This window comes from Homalodisca vitripennis, chromosome 2, assembly GCF_021130785.1.
Source record: "Homalodisca vitripennis isolate AUS2020 chromosome 2, UT_GWSS_2.1, whole genome shotgun sequence".
NCBI classification, from domain to species: Eukaryota; Metazoa; Arthropoda; class Insecta; order Hemiptera; family Cicadellidae; genus Homalodisca; species Homalodisca vitripennis.
Genome location: NC_060208.1, coordinates 26,621,770 through 26,640,115, shown reverse-complemented (window position 1 = coordinate 26,640,115; position 18,346 = coordinate 26,621,770). Strand labels below are relative to the sequence as shown.

The window sequence follows — 18,346 nt, the reverse complement described above, 5'->3', positions numbered from 1 at the left end:
GTCCTGCACGCAAAGGCATTATTGTTCAGCCATTGAAGGCAGAGAGTTATAATATATTATTATTATAAATTTTAGAAAAAGTGATATTTTTTGTCAATAAATTTTTATAGAAACTACAGAGTAAATAAATTTAGCTCACATGTGAGACGGCCAATATAAAAAATCTAGATTAATTCGAACAAGCAATAAATTTGTATTAAGAATATTAAAAACATTGCTCAAAAAAGAAGCATAAGACAGTCTAAAATTACATGTTTGGAGACTGATCATAAATTATTTGATCTATTAGACTAAACCCTAATTGTGTGTACAATTTATACAGGAATTTTATCTGCCACTTTTGAATGACAAAAGTAGTTATTACTTATAAAATTATATTGACTAATATACACAATAACATTTAGACAAGAATTACTAAGCATTTGAATATTAGCTATAGTGCCTTAAATACGTGGAACTGTACAGTTTAAGATAGACCACTTTAAAAGTCTAAATCATATTTCGTAATCAGTAAATCAGAATTTTGCATCGTTAATTTCCTTGTTAAATCTGATTAGCTTATTAAGCCACATTATTCCTAAAAGAAAAACGCTATTCTTCGGTGACAATGGAAACCGATAATAAGGGTGAACTCGTCTAATTCCCACAGAAAGCGGCATCCAGGTAGTAGTTGATACTGCTGATTTATTAAGTAAGTTGACTGGTAAGGACGGATGACAAGAATCAGACTACTATATAGGCATATAATACCATTATTTTTAAATGCCAAGTAATTCGTTATAATCGCTCAAATCATACAAGTATTGGGTCTGTAAAATACCACAACGTGAAGATAATCCATATATTTAAAAAACTGAACTAACTGATATGAAGATGATCAGGAACGGCATAGACCTGTGCTTGCAAATAACGTTTTCATCAATGTGGCTAGATTTCAGTCGGTTTGAAAATGTACATATCCCCCCATTGGGATACAAGTTACATGACAAATGTCACATACTCAAGAAGTATAAGATCACTAATTTTATAGCTGATCGGGGAAGGAGTTATTAAAAGTCAGTTAAAATACTAACCAGTGATCATGGAAACCTCCCGTACTCTCTGAGAAGGAAAATTCATGCAGATGGAAAAGTGAATTTCATCAATTCCTGGCATATATTATTTTTTTCACAGTTTGATATAGTATTTGTAGGAATGTTGGACAATTCGAAACTCACCGAAATGGCCAAGATCAATCTTGATTGCTAAAGGTTTTAAGATTACATTGGTGATCCACTGGACGGATGATCAGTGTCGATACTGGTTCCTAGCGAAGCTGTCATTTTTTATTTAAATACCGCGACTTCCCATAACTTACACCCGCAGTCTCGGCCCATACTCCGTAAACTGCCCTTGATAGTCTCGATCATCGCGTAGACTTAAATCCCCAAGGCCAAAACTCTAATGTAAAAGATTTATACATGTTCGGGATAGGATTTTTTAACATATAATTAAATCCTAGAAATATGGATTCATATAATATAATACATAAAAATTAAGAATTTTCTCGTGTATCAATGATTCGTAAGAAGATCAGGATCAGTGTTTCATTTCCAACAAACCTCAAATGCAAAGATAAGTGTGAAGACAATGCATCGTGTACACCTCAAGTTTTCCTCCAGAAGGGTGTAGTAGTCCTCCTATGAGAACTCTGTCATGTTGATTTTTAACCCTGCAACATTATTAAGTAAATCATGTAATATCCTAAATAAATGATATTATATACATTTAAATCTAGTCTACAAATTGTGATTCCCCCAAATGTGTTTACAATTGCGATTATGTTACGTTGCATCTTCTGTGATATAATCCAGTCCTAAAGGGGGAGTCCGCCTAGAATTTTTACAATGACCGATTATACTAAAAATATAATTTTGCATTTCAATGCAAAATAATAACAGTTACAAAGAGAATATCTCAAGAAGTGTCAGAAACTTAGTAAACTCAACAAACGCCCCCCCCATGTTTTATTTATTATTATGAATCTTACACGTCAACAAATTTTATGTCTCTCATTGGAACGTTCTTGGAAATAAATGAAGGACAAACATTATCACTAGCGGAACATTGTATAAATGTCCGCACGCAAAGGCATCTTATATATACTGAGTATTTCAAGTTGTATACTATAATTTCCCATAAACATACCTATAAATTCTAATCTTGATGCCATCAATTCAATGACTTTAGAAAAAAGAAAATTGGATATCATTTGGAACTCACAGGAGACGGCAAAAATAAACAATCATCGAAATAATCGAACAAGCATGAAATCAGCCTTTAAGAATATATAACAAGGACAAAGAAGCATAAGAATTTCAGCAAAAAAAGTGTTTTGTTATATAATATAACTTAATTTTAAAACTAAACCAAAGTGTACTGGGAAAAGGAAGTAATGCCTTTATTTGAACAATGTAAACACAACTTCAAAAAATATATAGACTAAGATATACCAATTAAAGACAAGAGGTTTAAAGCATTCATTACATTAATACATGCCTATAGAGTAACGCTAGAAGTGACGTTTAAGATCAACAACCACTTAATTTCTATTTGAATTTATTCAAATAACGTTTCAGTAAATCAGATAGTTCAACGTTATGTTACACTGGAAATATTTTATTTAATCTCTCGCGCTATGACATAAGCCACATTTATATACTGATTTTTTGAACCGTAACACCTGTTCTCGGTGGAGATGGAACTTATCTGTGTTTAACTTGGCCAGGTGATAAGCTCGTCTAAATTGTTACTTATTGTAAAGCGGCAGTACAGTATAGATGGCAAGATTCCGTAAAGATTTTTTGCCCCCTGTGTGGAGCAGAGGACAACAGACTGTCAAACAAAATTATGGTGACATTAGCCGTCGTCAGATCCAATAAACTGCGTAGTTGTCATTATAATTAAAGTGTCTCAGTAATCGTTCTAAGTTCTCTGCCCAGTTTGGGATGTAGAAATACCACCAAACGTGAAACAATTCGAATGGGGGAAAGAGCATATGGTAAGATGATCAGGATAAGCAGAGACTGTGCTTGCTAAAATTGTATCTTACTAGGATTTCAGTCGGTTGAACATTGTCCTTTTCAATGGAGGAACTCCAACGTGCGGACAATTGACAAATATGTCTGGTCCATCATGAAGTATCAGAGATACCCTTAATCAACTATTGTGATCGGGGAAACGAAGTAATTCACGTGCCACGGGGTTTTCCCTGCAACCCCTTACATGACCTTCCAGTACTCTCTGGAAGGAAAATTCATGACAGATTTTTGGAAATCGAGTATGAACACATCAATTCGGCATATATAGTTCTTTCACAGTGTGGTATAGTACTTGTAGGAACATCGCAAATGCAATAAGAATATCCTACCGATATATGGCCAATATCATCTTGATTTCTAGAAGGTATCTAGATATTACATTAAGAAATATCTGGACGGATGATCGCACTGCTATACGTTCCACAGCGAAGGCTGTCATTTGTACACAGACAACTCCGGTAGAAAACTGCCTTGATACGTCATCGATCCCTCGCGTCTAGTAGACACTACCATGAAGGCCAAAACTCTAATGTAATAGATCAAAAGTACATGTGGTAAGGAAACAATGCAATGACTAACATATTATCGGCTGGAATCAATGAGCCAAATACTTGGCGGAAAAATGTTTTAGATATTGAGAGGTAGCATTACTCGTTGATTCAGAACTGTCGTAAGAGACGATCATGAAGTTGATGTTTATCATTTTCCAACAAGCCTCTATTGCAAAGTTATGAGTGTGAAGACGAATGGCATCGTGTACACCTCAAGTTTCCTCCAGAAGGTTTGTAGTCCTCTAGGTCTGTCATCTTGTAACCTGCAACTGTCGTAAATTACAAAGTTGTAGTCCTACAGTAGTATTATCGATTTTTAATCCTAGTCCTACAAATTGTGATTCAAATGCACATTCCCTTCATCACGAGTGTTCATCTGTAGAGTCCGCGGATCCAGTCCAACAATTCAGGGGGGAGCGCACTGAAGGTTTTTCAGTATAGCAAAAAATAGTGTTGCAATTTCAATGCAAAAAATAACACCAATTGTACAGAGAGGCAAACTTACTCAATTCATGAGAGGCCTTAGTTTCAAACCTCATGAGTTAATATTTTATTATGGTTTCAAAAACGAAAATAACCTCTGTCTCAAAAGACGTCTTTTTTAATCTTACAGGTTGATCTCCATAGCCCCAGGTCTAAGGTTCATCAACTATCATCTTTTGGGAGGGTGGTTTTAACTGATATTATTATTGTATACTGTTTTTACAGCAAAAATACCAATTGAGCATCTAAATCATTGTGCCAGCTACACTGACATTGAAGTATTGAATATCATTTCAACTGAGCAATAAGATTGAGTGAAAATAATCCTGAAAATTATGAAAAAAGTCCTATACACTTTTCCTTAATCTAAAATGTGTAACAATGTATAAACAGAAATATTTCCTATAACAATTTTGTTATTCTTAATAATTTGCAAAGTATATTAAACGAATCCGATGATGAGTAATTTTGGAAAAAATTATGTATAATGATATAAATGTAATGATATACTTTTTAATCTTAAAACACTAAGATAAGTATTTAGGGATTTTTCAGTTTTTAATTAAAGGGTTTTAGTATACTTTCTATTACAATAATATATGTGTTTTATAGAGTTAATGGAAGTTAATAACAAACAATATTGTGTATATGTGAAATTCCTGACTTAGCGTGCCAAATAACGGTTTTATCATTGGCAATTACTTATGTACCTATTTGGTAAATTTATTTATTATTAAGTTATTTCCCTGAAGAAACATATATATACGTGATCTGACTCGTAACAATCTTTTTTAGGGGGGGATCATGATTGTGTTAACCTTTGCTTCCCATTAAGTTGGCAAATTTGTCCGGATAAATCACTTTTCCTTCACATTCCAGTCGTCCAAACACTGGCAAACAAAGAATGGTATTGCATCTAATTCTTGGATCTCAAGAGACATTCAGTGTCCTAAAATTTGGACGAGCCGTCATCTATATAAAACGTGCGTGTGTCTAATACAAACATTAAACGATGAGACTCAAATAAATCATTGTAAATTGCTATTTCATAGTATTTTTTCCCAGATAATTTTAATTCATATCACAATTAAAATATATCTTACTGAAGTTAGGAACTAAGAACTTATCTATCTAACCCACGTTTTCTCAGAAATCCACTGCCCAGAACTGGCTTTACTTGTTATAAGTAACCACAATGCAGAATATTTCAAATTAATCAGAAGAACCCTTGAGTCACTATTGTCATCTAACGAAAATTTCACTGCCTTCAATCCCCTACAGTCGTTCCACGTCAGGGCAACGATAGAACGAATATAGCTGTATGACATTCATCTAGAATCCGAGTATGCAAAACACAAGCCCTTGCTAAGTTATGAGGCAATATCTTCTCTTGAATACTTCAACATCGCGGAGTTTAAGTGTGTTAAAACTAAAGAATAGCTTATAGTAGAATATCAAGGAAATTATATACGAATATCAATATCTTAAAACCTGTTATTGGGCTTTTTAAAAGGCTTATCTTGTACAGTATTGTTGGCTGTCATCCTAATGATAAATACATAGTAAAAGTGAGAATGATAAAAACCTTAATGAAACATTTGTTAAACGGTTCAGCTTTAAAGCAATGCTTTGACCTAGTTTTAAATGTTTTCAATTAAAAATACATAAAAATAAAATTATAAGATAAGGAATTATATTATTACTTTAAGGTACAAAAATTTGTAATTCCGAAGTAACAAAATAATTTCGTGGGTAACACTGTCTAGAGAATAACAACTTCAAACTCTGCAGAACAATGTAACCGACAAAATTTAAGCGAAATATCCTCTTTGTGTTCAATGTTCTATCATGAAATTACAGTGTACATCTTAACATGATTAAGATAATGTTTTTAAGCTACTTAGATTTACGAATAACATCTTTTCGTATTATTAAGAAATTCAATGATTTTGAGTTTAATGAAATAAACACCTTGAGAAAGCTCCCAAAATCAAGTAAACTAATCAAAAATAACACATATACGTGTGTATATGCATACGTATGTTTTTATTTAAATATAAACATGGATATATAGATATAAACAATGGCACAAAACAATAAATAATTATTACAATTTAAAACACAGGTCATTTCCAAAAATAAGTAATTACAATTTGAAAATAGCAAAATATTACAAAGCAACAGATAAAAACAGGTTGATATCATTTTAGGAACATCAAAATACAGAAAATATTTTGCAACTGTACTTTTAACAGTAAACTTTCAAGAATGCATTTTAAGATCTCTTAATAAATGTCCAATTGTTATTTATTGAATTGAATTGAATTATGTGTTCTATTTTATGTATCAATTTATTAAACAAAACACCTATAAAAACACTGTAACTAACCTTGAAGGGTCCAAGATATTCTTGGCTAGAAGGTCTGGACAACACTGAACTGATAAAAGATGTGTTACCAATCAAGTCAGATCAACACACACACACGCACACTCTGCTGTAACAGTTCCTCTTTTGTCCAGTTGTCACAGTTGTGTATTTACAAACAACTTGGCTCTGAGCATAAAAAGACATCAGCAGTATTTACATACAATCATATCCATCGATCTGACAAATAGGTAAACTGCCTTGGTATGTCGTACCTATATAGCAAAGTACACTGTTTTAAGATGTGAAGGAAAATATATTTTTTATTTTACAATAACCTAACCACCATTTTCAATAAAAATCAGTACTTACAATAATTACTTATAATTACTTACAAATTAGAAAACCTTTACAATCATGAAGAGTATAGTCTGCCTACTCCTTCTGATAAATTTAAAAAGCTGAATTCTAGTTGGATGAGTTTTACGGATTGGATGATACAAATGCCATTTTATTATTTAAGAAGCAATCATTTAACATTTTCAATACATACAAAGTACTGTTGTCATGAATGTTTAGGCTACATGGCATTTTAGTAAAACTCTATTTTTTAAAGCTATAGTGTAGAATTATCCCATGACAAATAGATATTTTTGTAATTAATTACAATTGTACTAGCTAAGATCTCTTAATAAATGCTTATGGTTAAATGGTTATGGCTGTAGCTATACGAGTATATGAGCCATTTTATTCTGAGAATTGAAATTTCGTATTACAGTATGAAACTTAAAAATCCCACTTGTGACGTCATTGTATAATCTTATACACACAAAATTGATTTGTCTTTTTATAAACAGTATGTATGGTCTACTTAATATCCCAATTTCAAAACATTTAGGCATCTGCCATTTATTAATGTTTGTCCGAATTTAATTTGTTATATCTTCGTCCCTGTGTTTGTACTTATACTTAATTAAATTTGTTTTACATGTTCCTTACGGGATGTTTTGGGTCCTGTGAGGAATTCTCTACATTGGGGAAAATTTGCCTTTTCCTATACGTAGAGTCATTTATAAATTTGAATAATAACAAATTACAAAGGTGAGTCATATAATTTTTTCCTCTCTGCCTTGTGTTGACCTTCAAAGACTACTATAGTTATTGCATTATATTGGGATACAAACTAACCGTTCAAATGGATAACATCTTAATTAAACTCATATACACATTAATAAAAATACAATTCATTTCAATTTTTGCCTTATTACATAGTAGGTTTCATAGTAGTAGTCATTTTTATTTATATTAGGTTTCCTACACAAATAAAGCAACATATGTACTTAACAATTAACACAATAAAATTTACGTTATTGTACTTAATGATTAAAAAATCATGCAACCGTAGTTTATATCAATTGTGTACCTGATGAGACAATGAGAACACCACCTCATCTTTATTTATTTATTTATACATTACTGGTTCTGCTAAGTTATATAACTTGTCAGCAGAGCCCAATACACAATGTAAAAAGTTATACAATCTAAATAAGTTTTTATGTATTTAAATTATATTATTATTATTTTATTCATTCTCTCTATTAGTACATGGCACTGGAAGGGATTAAAATTCCAATTAAAACTGTGGCTAGTAAAGATAATTACCGCAACCAAATAAAAACACTGACATACCGTCAACAATGTAAGTAACAATAAATAGATCTGTGTAAAACATTGACAATAACTCAACAAGAACAACAACAGTGAGGACATAACAGAAACATTACAATAAATTAAATAAATATTAACGGAAATAGAGTACAAATCTTGATTAGATTTGGTTGTAGTCCAGGTGTCTCTGATGTTGAAACGATGTAGAGAGTTCATTTAGAGCTTCTTCGTTGCTGAGTTGGATCTCTTCAGACGGATGTTGATTCCAGATCCCATGAGTCAATCTATCAGCGTTAGACCTCAGACGCTGCACTAAGTGAAGGTGAACTGGAGCTGAACTTAACATTCTTATTGAATTAACGCTACCCACTATTTCTCTACACTGAGATATATGGCCAAAATCTTCCTCGTGAATCTTGACAGGTGGCCGTCCCATCCTCAACCTTACCTATCCCGGATATACTGTCACTCTGGAACCAGCGCAAAGGTCCTTTTAGGAATAAATACAGTTGCCAATATTTTTTTACATTTTTAATTGAAGGATGATTCTATAACATATTTTTATGTAATAGCGAGGGTAAATAAAGGCTAAATAAGTAAATAGGCACTTTTTACAATTAAAGGATTTTACAATGCGTATAACTTTATCGTTTAAAAGTTTATACATTTTTCACATACTATTCATATTAGTTTATAACTAACAAAGAGTTATTAAAGAGATAAAGAGTTTTCAATATCAAGTAATTAAACTTATTAATAGTATAACAGCATGTCCGTATCAATACTCGCTTTAGTTTTAACTAGTGGTCATTTTAATGTAATTTATAAAAATATTGTGTATATAAAATGGAATACTGTGCCTAAAACGTTTATTAGTGAGTTTATTAATTTGTTCGGCGTGTATCTTTTAGATCATAAATTTATGTTAGCTTTCTTTTTATCAATGCCAAACATTTGCAATAACTGTGAACATGTGAAATGTCTGTACGCAAAGGCCCACTATAGTATTTTCGTCCGGCAAGTGTATGGTGTCTGCATGCATGTACTCTACACAACAATAATTATATAGAACTAATACAATATACCAAAACTATGTATATGCTAATAAATTATTGAGCAAAGTTCATTGATACATTCTATTATATAGCTAAACAAATTCTTAGCCAAGATATAAAATATAATTATTTTGAAATTAAACCTGTGTACTATATTAAAATGTTGACACAACTCCAAAGATTATATTTACCACCAGTATTACTAACATTTTGTTGTATATATTTTATATTTAAATAAAACATAAGAGGTGAAGCATTTAAATGTTATAATAGTACCTCACTTAATTTCTTAATAAATTAATTAAATCAATAAATCTTCAAGATATTTCAACGTTCTTGTCTTGCTAAATTTCCTCACAGCTATGCTCAAGCCACATTGTCATAAGGGAGCTGCTCTGGAGAAGTTGGTGTCTGGTATGAGGATGAACTCGTCTAATGTCTTATGAGAGCAGCAAACCAGATAGTAGTTGAAGTATTTTCGGTAAGACTTGCTGGTGAAGTAGAGGACCACAGATTTCAGGCAGAAGTTGATTATAAATAGGTAGAAACCAATTATGCTAAGAAAATGCCAGAAGTTGGTAAAGTCCTCTGTCAAGTTTGGGTTGTACAAATACCATAATGTGAAAATTTGAATGGGGAAAGAGCAGACGACGAAGATGATCAGAAAAGCAGACACTATGCTTGCAAATTGTTTCTTGGCCAGTATATGAGTCGGCTGATCCTGTACTTGTTCTTTGGAGGGACAACGTGAGGATAACGATAACTGCCTTGCCATAAAGAAGTATAAGAAACCTGTACCGTTATTATAGTACATATATTAAATTTATATGGAGCTAATACTTCGTAAATCAAAACAACTTTTCGGAAATACTTGATTTATTCCGAAATTAAAGTTCACTCAAAATTTGACAAAGTTTACAAACTTTAGATTCGATTTTCTTCAAAACTTCACACAATCGAACAAATCTAATTAAGAGTCTGATCAAAAATGAATTAACATTAAAATGAAACTAAAAATGTATACTTCTCCAAAAACGGTTTAAATTAACAAAATAAAATAAAAAGTTCTCTTCTCAAAATATTCAAAAAAATCAATATAACACAAAACTTGATACTAACTTTACGACCAAAATTTAATTCACAATACTTCCAAAAATTGAATTAAATTCTCAGACTCTGTAAGATGGGAAACTTTAGAAATTTAATTACAACAGTATAAAAAATAAAAGATATTAACTAAACGCTGGTACGGGACTTACTACTTTGAAGATTACGGAGGTTGATAGGAATTTAATACGCACTGAAGAAAAATTAAATACTTGAATTAACTTTACACCCGACAAAAGAATTACTCTAAATGCCAAACTATAGGGTTAGAGGAAGAGCTGCTGCTTCTCACCAGGACGTGTACGCCTTCTCGTGGATACTCCAAGACTGCGCTCCCTCTCTCCGCCCAACAGGTTCGGAACGTATCACCGTAGATAACACGATCAGCTGATTGACCGGTCTCGAACCAACAAACAATGTCCACGCACCGCGTCTAGTTAACAAAGAGCCTACTTCCTACTGCGATTCAGCATAAATAATTACGACTACGGTACAAACCAATCCCGACGATAGGTAAAAGGTAGTAAGTCAAGAACTGAAAAGTGACCATGAACCTTCCATGCTCTTCGGAAGGAAAAGTACTGCAGATGGAAAGTGTTTGATTCGATTTTTGGATATGAATTTCTTCGCAGTCTGAGAATAACATTGTAGGAATCGCAAATACAATAGAAATCACCCAAATCACCAAGGTCATCCTGATTTCTAAGGGTTTAGTTGACATTTGTTGATCCACTGGATGGACTATAGTACGATACTGTTCCACAGTGAAGGCTGTCATCAAAAGCACAGACACCCCAATGGAAACTTCCTTGATAGTCTCGATGATAGCGTAGACGATGACACCCCAAGGCCATGATTCAAATTTGTAGATGATATAGATGCTGGGAACGAAACTGATGATGACTAGAAGATCCGCAAGAGCCATGGAAAAGATGTAGATATTGATAGCATTTCTCATGATTCGGTTTCGTAAAGAAATCAAGATCAGTGTTCCGTTTCCCACAATCCCTAACGCTAAGATAAGTGTGAAGACGAATGGAATTATGCACACCACAAGCCTCCTCCAGTAAGGCATGTAGTCTTCTAGGTCTGTCATGCTATCACCTGCAAAGGATATAAGTATAATAAAATATTTTTTATTAGAAAAGGTATTTTGAATTTTAATCAATCTCTCTCTCACACACACACACACACACACAAACACACACACACACACTGGCTCTCTCTCCCCCTCTCCCTCCGCTCCTCACCCCTCCACCCTCTCCCACTCTCTCTTCTTAGCTAACTAGGGGAATAATAATCTAATAGATAACTAATAAACTAGGGAGGATATTAACGAGACACAATATCATAATTGTCTATAGGATCTACTAAATTCCATGGAGTTGTGGTTCAATGTAAATTGGAGAATCTAAATTTGTAATATCTGTAAAACATTCAATTTTTAATATCTGCAAAATTAAACTAAATTTGTAATGTCTGAAAAATTTTGTAAATTTAAGTTTATAGCAGATTTCACAATAATTTAAAATTCAACTTCAAAATTAATCATGCATATGAACACACACGCACGCACGCACGCACGCGCGCACACACACACACACACACACACACACACACACACACACACACACACACACACACACACACATGTGTGTGTGTGTGTGTGTGTGTGCATATATACATACGTGTGTTCAAGTTCAAGTTCAAAACACTTTATTCAAAAAATTTTCATATAATACAAATAAACAATATTCTCCCAATGCGCAACATGCGCGTGCGGGAGTGCAGTTGGTTTTTTTTTTTAGTTTTTCTTACATTTTAAATGCTAACATCAAGCTCAATACTACAACACCACATACTATGATTGTTTACCACTATGACCCACAAGCGGTACAGGCTAAGCAGTCTATATCCTTTATATAATTACTTGTTTCATACAACTATAACAAATACATAAAATATATAAATATCAAATATACTAAATATAACAAATATACAAAATATAACAAATATACAAAGCGCGCGCGCGCGCGCGCGCGTGTGTGTGTGTGTGTGTGTGTGTGTGTGTGGTATGAATCCATGGTACTTGTAAAATAAATATCCTAACAATCCAAGGACAGCTTGAAACCCTTAGAAGTAATCAAGAAAGAAAATCAACAAAAGAGAAGCCGTATTGGTCACTATTGATCAAATTGGCTTAGTTTCAGCCAGTCACAATACAGCTTGACTACATGATGGGTTCGTATGTCCACGTCTCTGGCACGGCCGTGCCGGAATTTCATGAAAAACTTGTACCACGAATTAGTAGTCATTTAGTAACCAAGTTTGTACTTTTACTGGTCAATTCGTTTTGTTTATAGATTTTTACTTCATTGGATACAAATTCTGGTACTGCAGTACACATTAGTGAAACTTCAATACATGAAATAAAAAAAAAATATTAGGAAACAATCAGGCATTATAAGATTGATGTTATTATATATGCATTTCAATTTGCTTTGTGTCGTGCTAAGAGAGATTTATTAGATAGTAGAAGCAGGCCAATACGATGATGTATAAGAAGTAAACTCATGCCTCTTTGCAGTGATCATTCGAAACTATGATAAAATATGTATCCATATACGAAGTTTGGTGGGGGTACATTAAAAAGTAGGAGAGCCACATTATTTCCGGTTTCTATGCTATGAGACTTACGCCAAACAAGAGCGTTAAATTAATTTACAAATCCTGCATATGATATTACTCGAGTAGTGTAGGATATGTTATAGTGTATAGGAAGGTACTTGCACGAACCTTGAGGTTTGTGATCCGACATTGAAGTATTGCAATAACATCAGCCTATCAGTAGAGTTGAGTGAAAAGTAAACTGCATATTGAAAAGTAGTGTTTATTTCGAATTTTAACTAAAGAAGAGAAATATTTATTGAATTTTTGTAATAAATAATTTTAATTTACAACCGTTAATAATTAATACGACTTTTACTTAATGGGAAGCAAATAAATAAGAAAACGTTCCCAGCCTAAAACAGTGGGATTACTACCATCCTAAACAGCCTAAACGTATGTATTACCATCATACTCTTAAACATTATTCACAAATAAAACCGTTCCATGGTTTCGTTAAATGAGCCAGAAGTGTTATGTAATACAATAAATAAACATTAATTGTGTACAAGCCTTGATGTAGGATCTAAGATGTTCTTACTAGCTAGAAGGTCTGGGCAATACTGAACTGAAGACAAAATGTATGAGCTGAAGACGCACATTGCCGTAATAGTTGCCCAGTTTCCGCAATTGTGTAGTTCTTGGTAAAAAAACGTAACTCTGACCATTATAAAACACAAACAATATCTACATATGTTTCAATCAGTTTGACAAATAAGTTTCTCTTTTCTATGTTCTACCTTTACATCAAAGTACATTTTCTGATGGAAAATATATTTTAGATAGTAATTTAACTTTAACCACTGGCCTCTAAATACAAAATTAGTACATACTCTTACATTGAATAAACATAAAAAGTTCGCTTTCTTTCTGTGCTAAATTTCAAAAGAAAAATTGTTAAATTATTTTTACAAATTGGATGATAAGTATGTTACGTACAATTAGATTACATGCAACAGTCGACTCTCACAACTCGATCCACTACACGACTTTATCAAAAACAAGTGCATTTTTGAATACACGTATCATTATAGTACAACTTTTTTTGTTTTTAAACACCAATAGCACGTATTTTACCTAAAATTTTATTGACTCTATAGCAAGTCGTTTTGAAAAATCAAACCTTTACAAGACGTGTTCACCATTTCTGGTGAACATTACTCACGGTCTGTGACGTGTTTCTATAGAAACACGCGAAGTGACGACTTGGCTACAGGTCAAGACATGAAACCTTTTCCTCCCCGACACTGTACACGTGACTCGTGACTTATCTTTGTCTGTAGCACCAAACAGCCACAGTTGCGTGTCTTTTGTCAGCTGTTTGCAGTTTAGTAGTGTTTTATGAGAAAATAGATTGTAAGAGTGAAAGTATTTTAAAATGAATCAATGAGCGTGACAGTGCCATGGATATATCCCCATGGCACGACCTTTAGTCTACGCAGCCTTAATATCACAAACCTTAACAACAACAGTTTCTTGAATAAGTTCTTAATACCTAAAAAATCAAATAATAGTCCGTCAAAATGTATAAGTTAGATTCAAACTCAAATACTATGTGCCCATAGTTGCAATATTGGGGCAACAAAACACTACTGACATTTACGGGCGCTTGCAAAGTCCTCAAGGTCTTGGGTTTATACCATTAATGATAAAAATAATAGGTATAATAAAACGATAACATAATTTTGAGTAATATTCTAGATATTATCTGTGCATCCCACTGCGGACCTACAATTGCTAGAAGTATGAAATATGAAAAAAAAACTCTGCCTTCGTCTTTCTCTACTATATTGTATACCAAAACTATATTTCTATAGTTTATATTATTCCTGTTTTGTCTTAACTGCTCGATGAGAAGGTCTGGCTCGATGTTATCATTTGAAATCCTCTGAACGTAAGCGTCAGCCTAAAAATCTTTTTTTCAAAGTCTCTATAAACTTCATTATAAAAGTCCTTTTTGTAAATAGGATGGAATTACGTCTAATAGGATTGTCAAAATCTTACCCTCATCAAGCTTTATGCAGGCTGTTTATTTATACATCAGAGGTTGCACAGTTTGTTAATCTCCTTGCATGTTTTAAGTTTTTAGTCTTGTATAAATTTATCTGCATTTTTGCTCTTTGAATCTTGTATTTATTCTTTTGATTCCTTGTTATTTTTTCACTGGGTATAAAAAATCAGTTTCCAGAAAACAATGGAATTACAAATACACTAGAAACACATTTTTATGTATTTTTATTTATATTTTTGTATATTTACATATTTTATAATTTAGATTAGCAAAGACAATATATTTTATATATACTTGTGGGTACGTTGCAAAATGAGATAAATGTAAATAACTGGTAATTAAATACCTTTTACAATCCAATTTTTAAACAATATGCTTTGCAAGTTTTTTAGAATTACAAAGTATATATATTTAGCTATATGTGAATACATATAAACTAGAAAATCATAATAATTTGTATTGTTTACATTTAAAAAACACATAAGTAAATTACATTTTAGAGAATGATCATCTTTTGAATAATTGTAACTTATTATCTATTAAAAAATAAATGTGTGTACAATTGATTGCACTTTTTTACCTGCCACGGAATGGCTGAAGTGTTGTTATTATTATTGTTATAAATCTTAGAAATATGTTTATGTTTAGGATTACAAGTGTTTAAGAATTTACTAAGTTTATATTTAGCTTTATACAAATACATATAAAGTAGATAATCATCATAATTTGTATATAGAAAATTTATAAGTCAAATATATTTGTAAATTTTGAATTGAAGGATGGTTTTATGATTAGCTTATTATATAATAACAAAGATAAAATAAGACTGCCGAATTGATCCGATAATAATTATCCTAATTTTAATGAAATTCTTGAAACTGCTGATTATTAGTAATGACGTAAGGACGGGATAAAAGAAACAATACTATATTATACTATAATATAGAGTTTATTATTTTATAATCGTACAAATCATACAAGTATTTCTGTATTAACAACAATATTCAATCACATTATTTAAAAACTGAACTATACTGATATAAAGTGAAAAGGTAGATTTTGCTAATAAAGTTTTCACACTGTGGTGTTTTTTGGTTTAAAACTGTATATATCAAACTAAAGTACTTACGCACTTCATGATACAATAATGCAATGTTTCAATTTTTACAATAAACGATTATATAAAATACATTGTATAAAATTGAAACTTTACATAATTATATCATGAAGTGTGAAACATAATCTCAACTAACGCTTTTGAATCTTTCATGTCAACAAATTTATGTGAGCTTTGGTTTGAGATAAATGAAGACAAACTTTATCACTAGCTGTGAAATTGTTAAATGTCCGCACGTAAAGGCATTTATTATACATAACAATAATTTATATCCCATAAACTACCTATAAATTAAACATGATATTAATTCAATAAATTATAGAAAAAGAAAATGGGATAAATAACCAACTCACAGAGACGGCAATATAAACAATCTTCGAAATAATCGAACATGCAATGAAATTCATGCCTTTAAGAATATTAAAACTTGCCAACAAAGAAGCATAAGACAGCTAAAAAAGTGTTTTGTATATAATATAATTATTTCAAACTAAACCTATGTGTACTGTATAAGGAAGTTGCCTTTTTGAACAAATATACACAACTTCAAAAATTATATTGACTAATATACAAATAAAGACAAGAGGTAAAGCATTTGAATATTATTCCAGTGCCTTAATACGGTGGAACTGAACGTTTAAGATTCAACAACCACTTAATTTCTAAATCAGTTAACGTAATCAGTAAATCAGATAGTTCAACGTTATGTCTTGTTAAATCTCCTCGCGGCTTGACATAAGCCACATTATCATAAAACACCTGTTTCGGTGGAGTTGGTATCTGGTATAAGGGTGAACTCGTCTAATGTCTTATGAAAGCGGCATACCAGGTAGTAGTTGAAGTATTTCCGGTAAGAGTTGCTGGTGGAGCAGAGGACAACAGACTTCAAACAAAAGTTGAAGAGAAATAGGCAGAATCCAATAAAATTAAATAAATGCCAGTATTCGTTATAATTCTCTGCCCAGTTTGGGTTGTAGAAATACCACAACGTGAAAATTCGAATGGGGAAAGAGCAGATGGTGAAGATGATCAGGAAAGCAGAGACTGTGCTTGCAAATTGTTTCTTGGCTAGGATTTCAGTCGGTTGATCTTGTACTTGTTCATTGGAGGAACAACGTGCGGACAGTGACAAATGTCTGGCCATCATGAAGTATAAGATACCAATCACGATGATCGGGGAAAGGTAGTAAGTCACGAAATCAAAAGTGATCATGACCTTCCCGTACTCTCTGGAAGGAAAAGTCATGCAGATGGAAAGTGAATCATCTATTCCTGGCATATATAGTTTTTCACAGTGTGAGTATAGTATTGTAGGAATCGCAAATGCAATAGAAATCACCGAAATGGCCAAGATCATCTTGATTGCTAAAGGTTTAGATGACATTTGTTGATCCACTGGACGGACGATCGCACGATACTGTTCCACAGCGAAGGCTGTCATGGAAAACACAGACACTCCGGTAGAAACTGCCTTGATAGTCTCGATCATCGCGTAGACGTTACCATCCCAAGGCCAAAACTCTAATGTAAAGATCATATACATGTTGGGAAGGAAACTTATGATGACTAGAAAATCGGCAAGAGCCATAGCAAAAATGTAGATATTGGTAGCATTTCTCGTGATTCTGTGTCGTAAGAAGATCAGGATCAGTGTTTCCATTTCCAACAACCTCTAATGCAAAGATGAGTGTGAAGACGAATGGCATCGTGTACACCTCAAGTTTCCTCCAGAAGGGGATGTAGTCCTCTAGGTCTGTCATCTTGTAACCTGCAACTGTCGTAAGTAAAAAAAATTGTAATTCCTAAATTTGTTTTTCAATTTTAATCTAGTCTACAAATTGTGATTCAAATCATAATTCCCTTCACACGTCATCTTCTGTCCGCGGATCCAGTCCTAATTGGGGGAGTCGCCTGAATTTTTGTATACCAACACTAAAAATAGAACATGTTGCATTTCAATGCAAAAAATAACATTTACAAAAGAAACTTACTCAAATTCAGAGCTTAGTTCAAAACCTCATGTTAATATTATTATGGTTCTAATACGAAAATAATATTTTTTTTGTCTCACAAGAACGTCTTTTTTAATCTTAAGAGGGCCGTGATCTCCATAGCCCCTGTCTAGGGTCAGCAACTGTCATCTTTGTGGTTTTAACTGAGTATTTTATTGTATACTGTATTTAAGAATACCAAAGCTTCTAAATCTTTGTGCCAGCTACATGACATTGAAGTATTGATATCA

General features: G+C 32.6%; 2 protein-coding genes across 2 annotated transcripts in view; both read right to left on the bottom strand.

Moving 5' to 3' along the window:
* The window catches only part of LOC124355567 (neuropeptide CCHamide-1 receptor-like), a 37,705-nt gene extending 26,471 nt beyond the window's left edge, over positions 1–11,234 (bottom strand). Inside the window, exon 1 of the mRNA XM_046806730.1 lies at positions 10,995–11,234. Within this exon, the coding sequence (XP_046662686.1) occupies positions 10,995–11,234 (240 nt within the window). The remainder of the gene's footprint in view (positions 1–10,994) is intronic.
* Positions 11,235–16,620: 5,386 nt separating this feature from the next.
* LOC124356223 (neuropeptide CCHamide-2 receptor-like) lies at positions 16,621–17,871 on the bottom strand. The gene has a single exon (XM_046807408.1). It carries the CDS (start codon positions 17,762–17,764, stop codon positions 16,853–16,855), a length of 912 nt encoding a protein of 303 aa, XP_046663364.1. The 5' UTR covers positions 17,765–17,871; the 3' UTR covers positions 16,621–16,852.
* Between the last annotated feature and the right edge of the window lie 475 nt (positions 17,872–18,346).

Coding starts and splice junctions, on each gene's coding strand:
- LOC124356223 (XM_046807408.1), bottom strand. CDS start 17,764: ATGGAAACACTGATCCTGATCTTCTTACGACACAGAATCACGAGAAAT.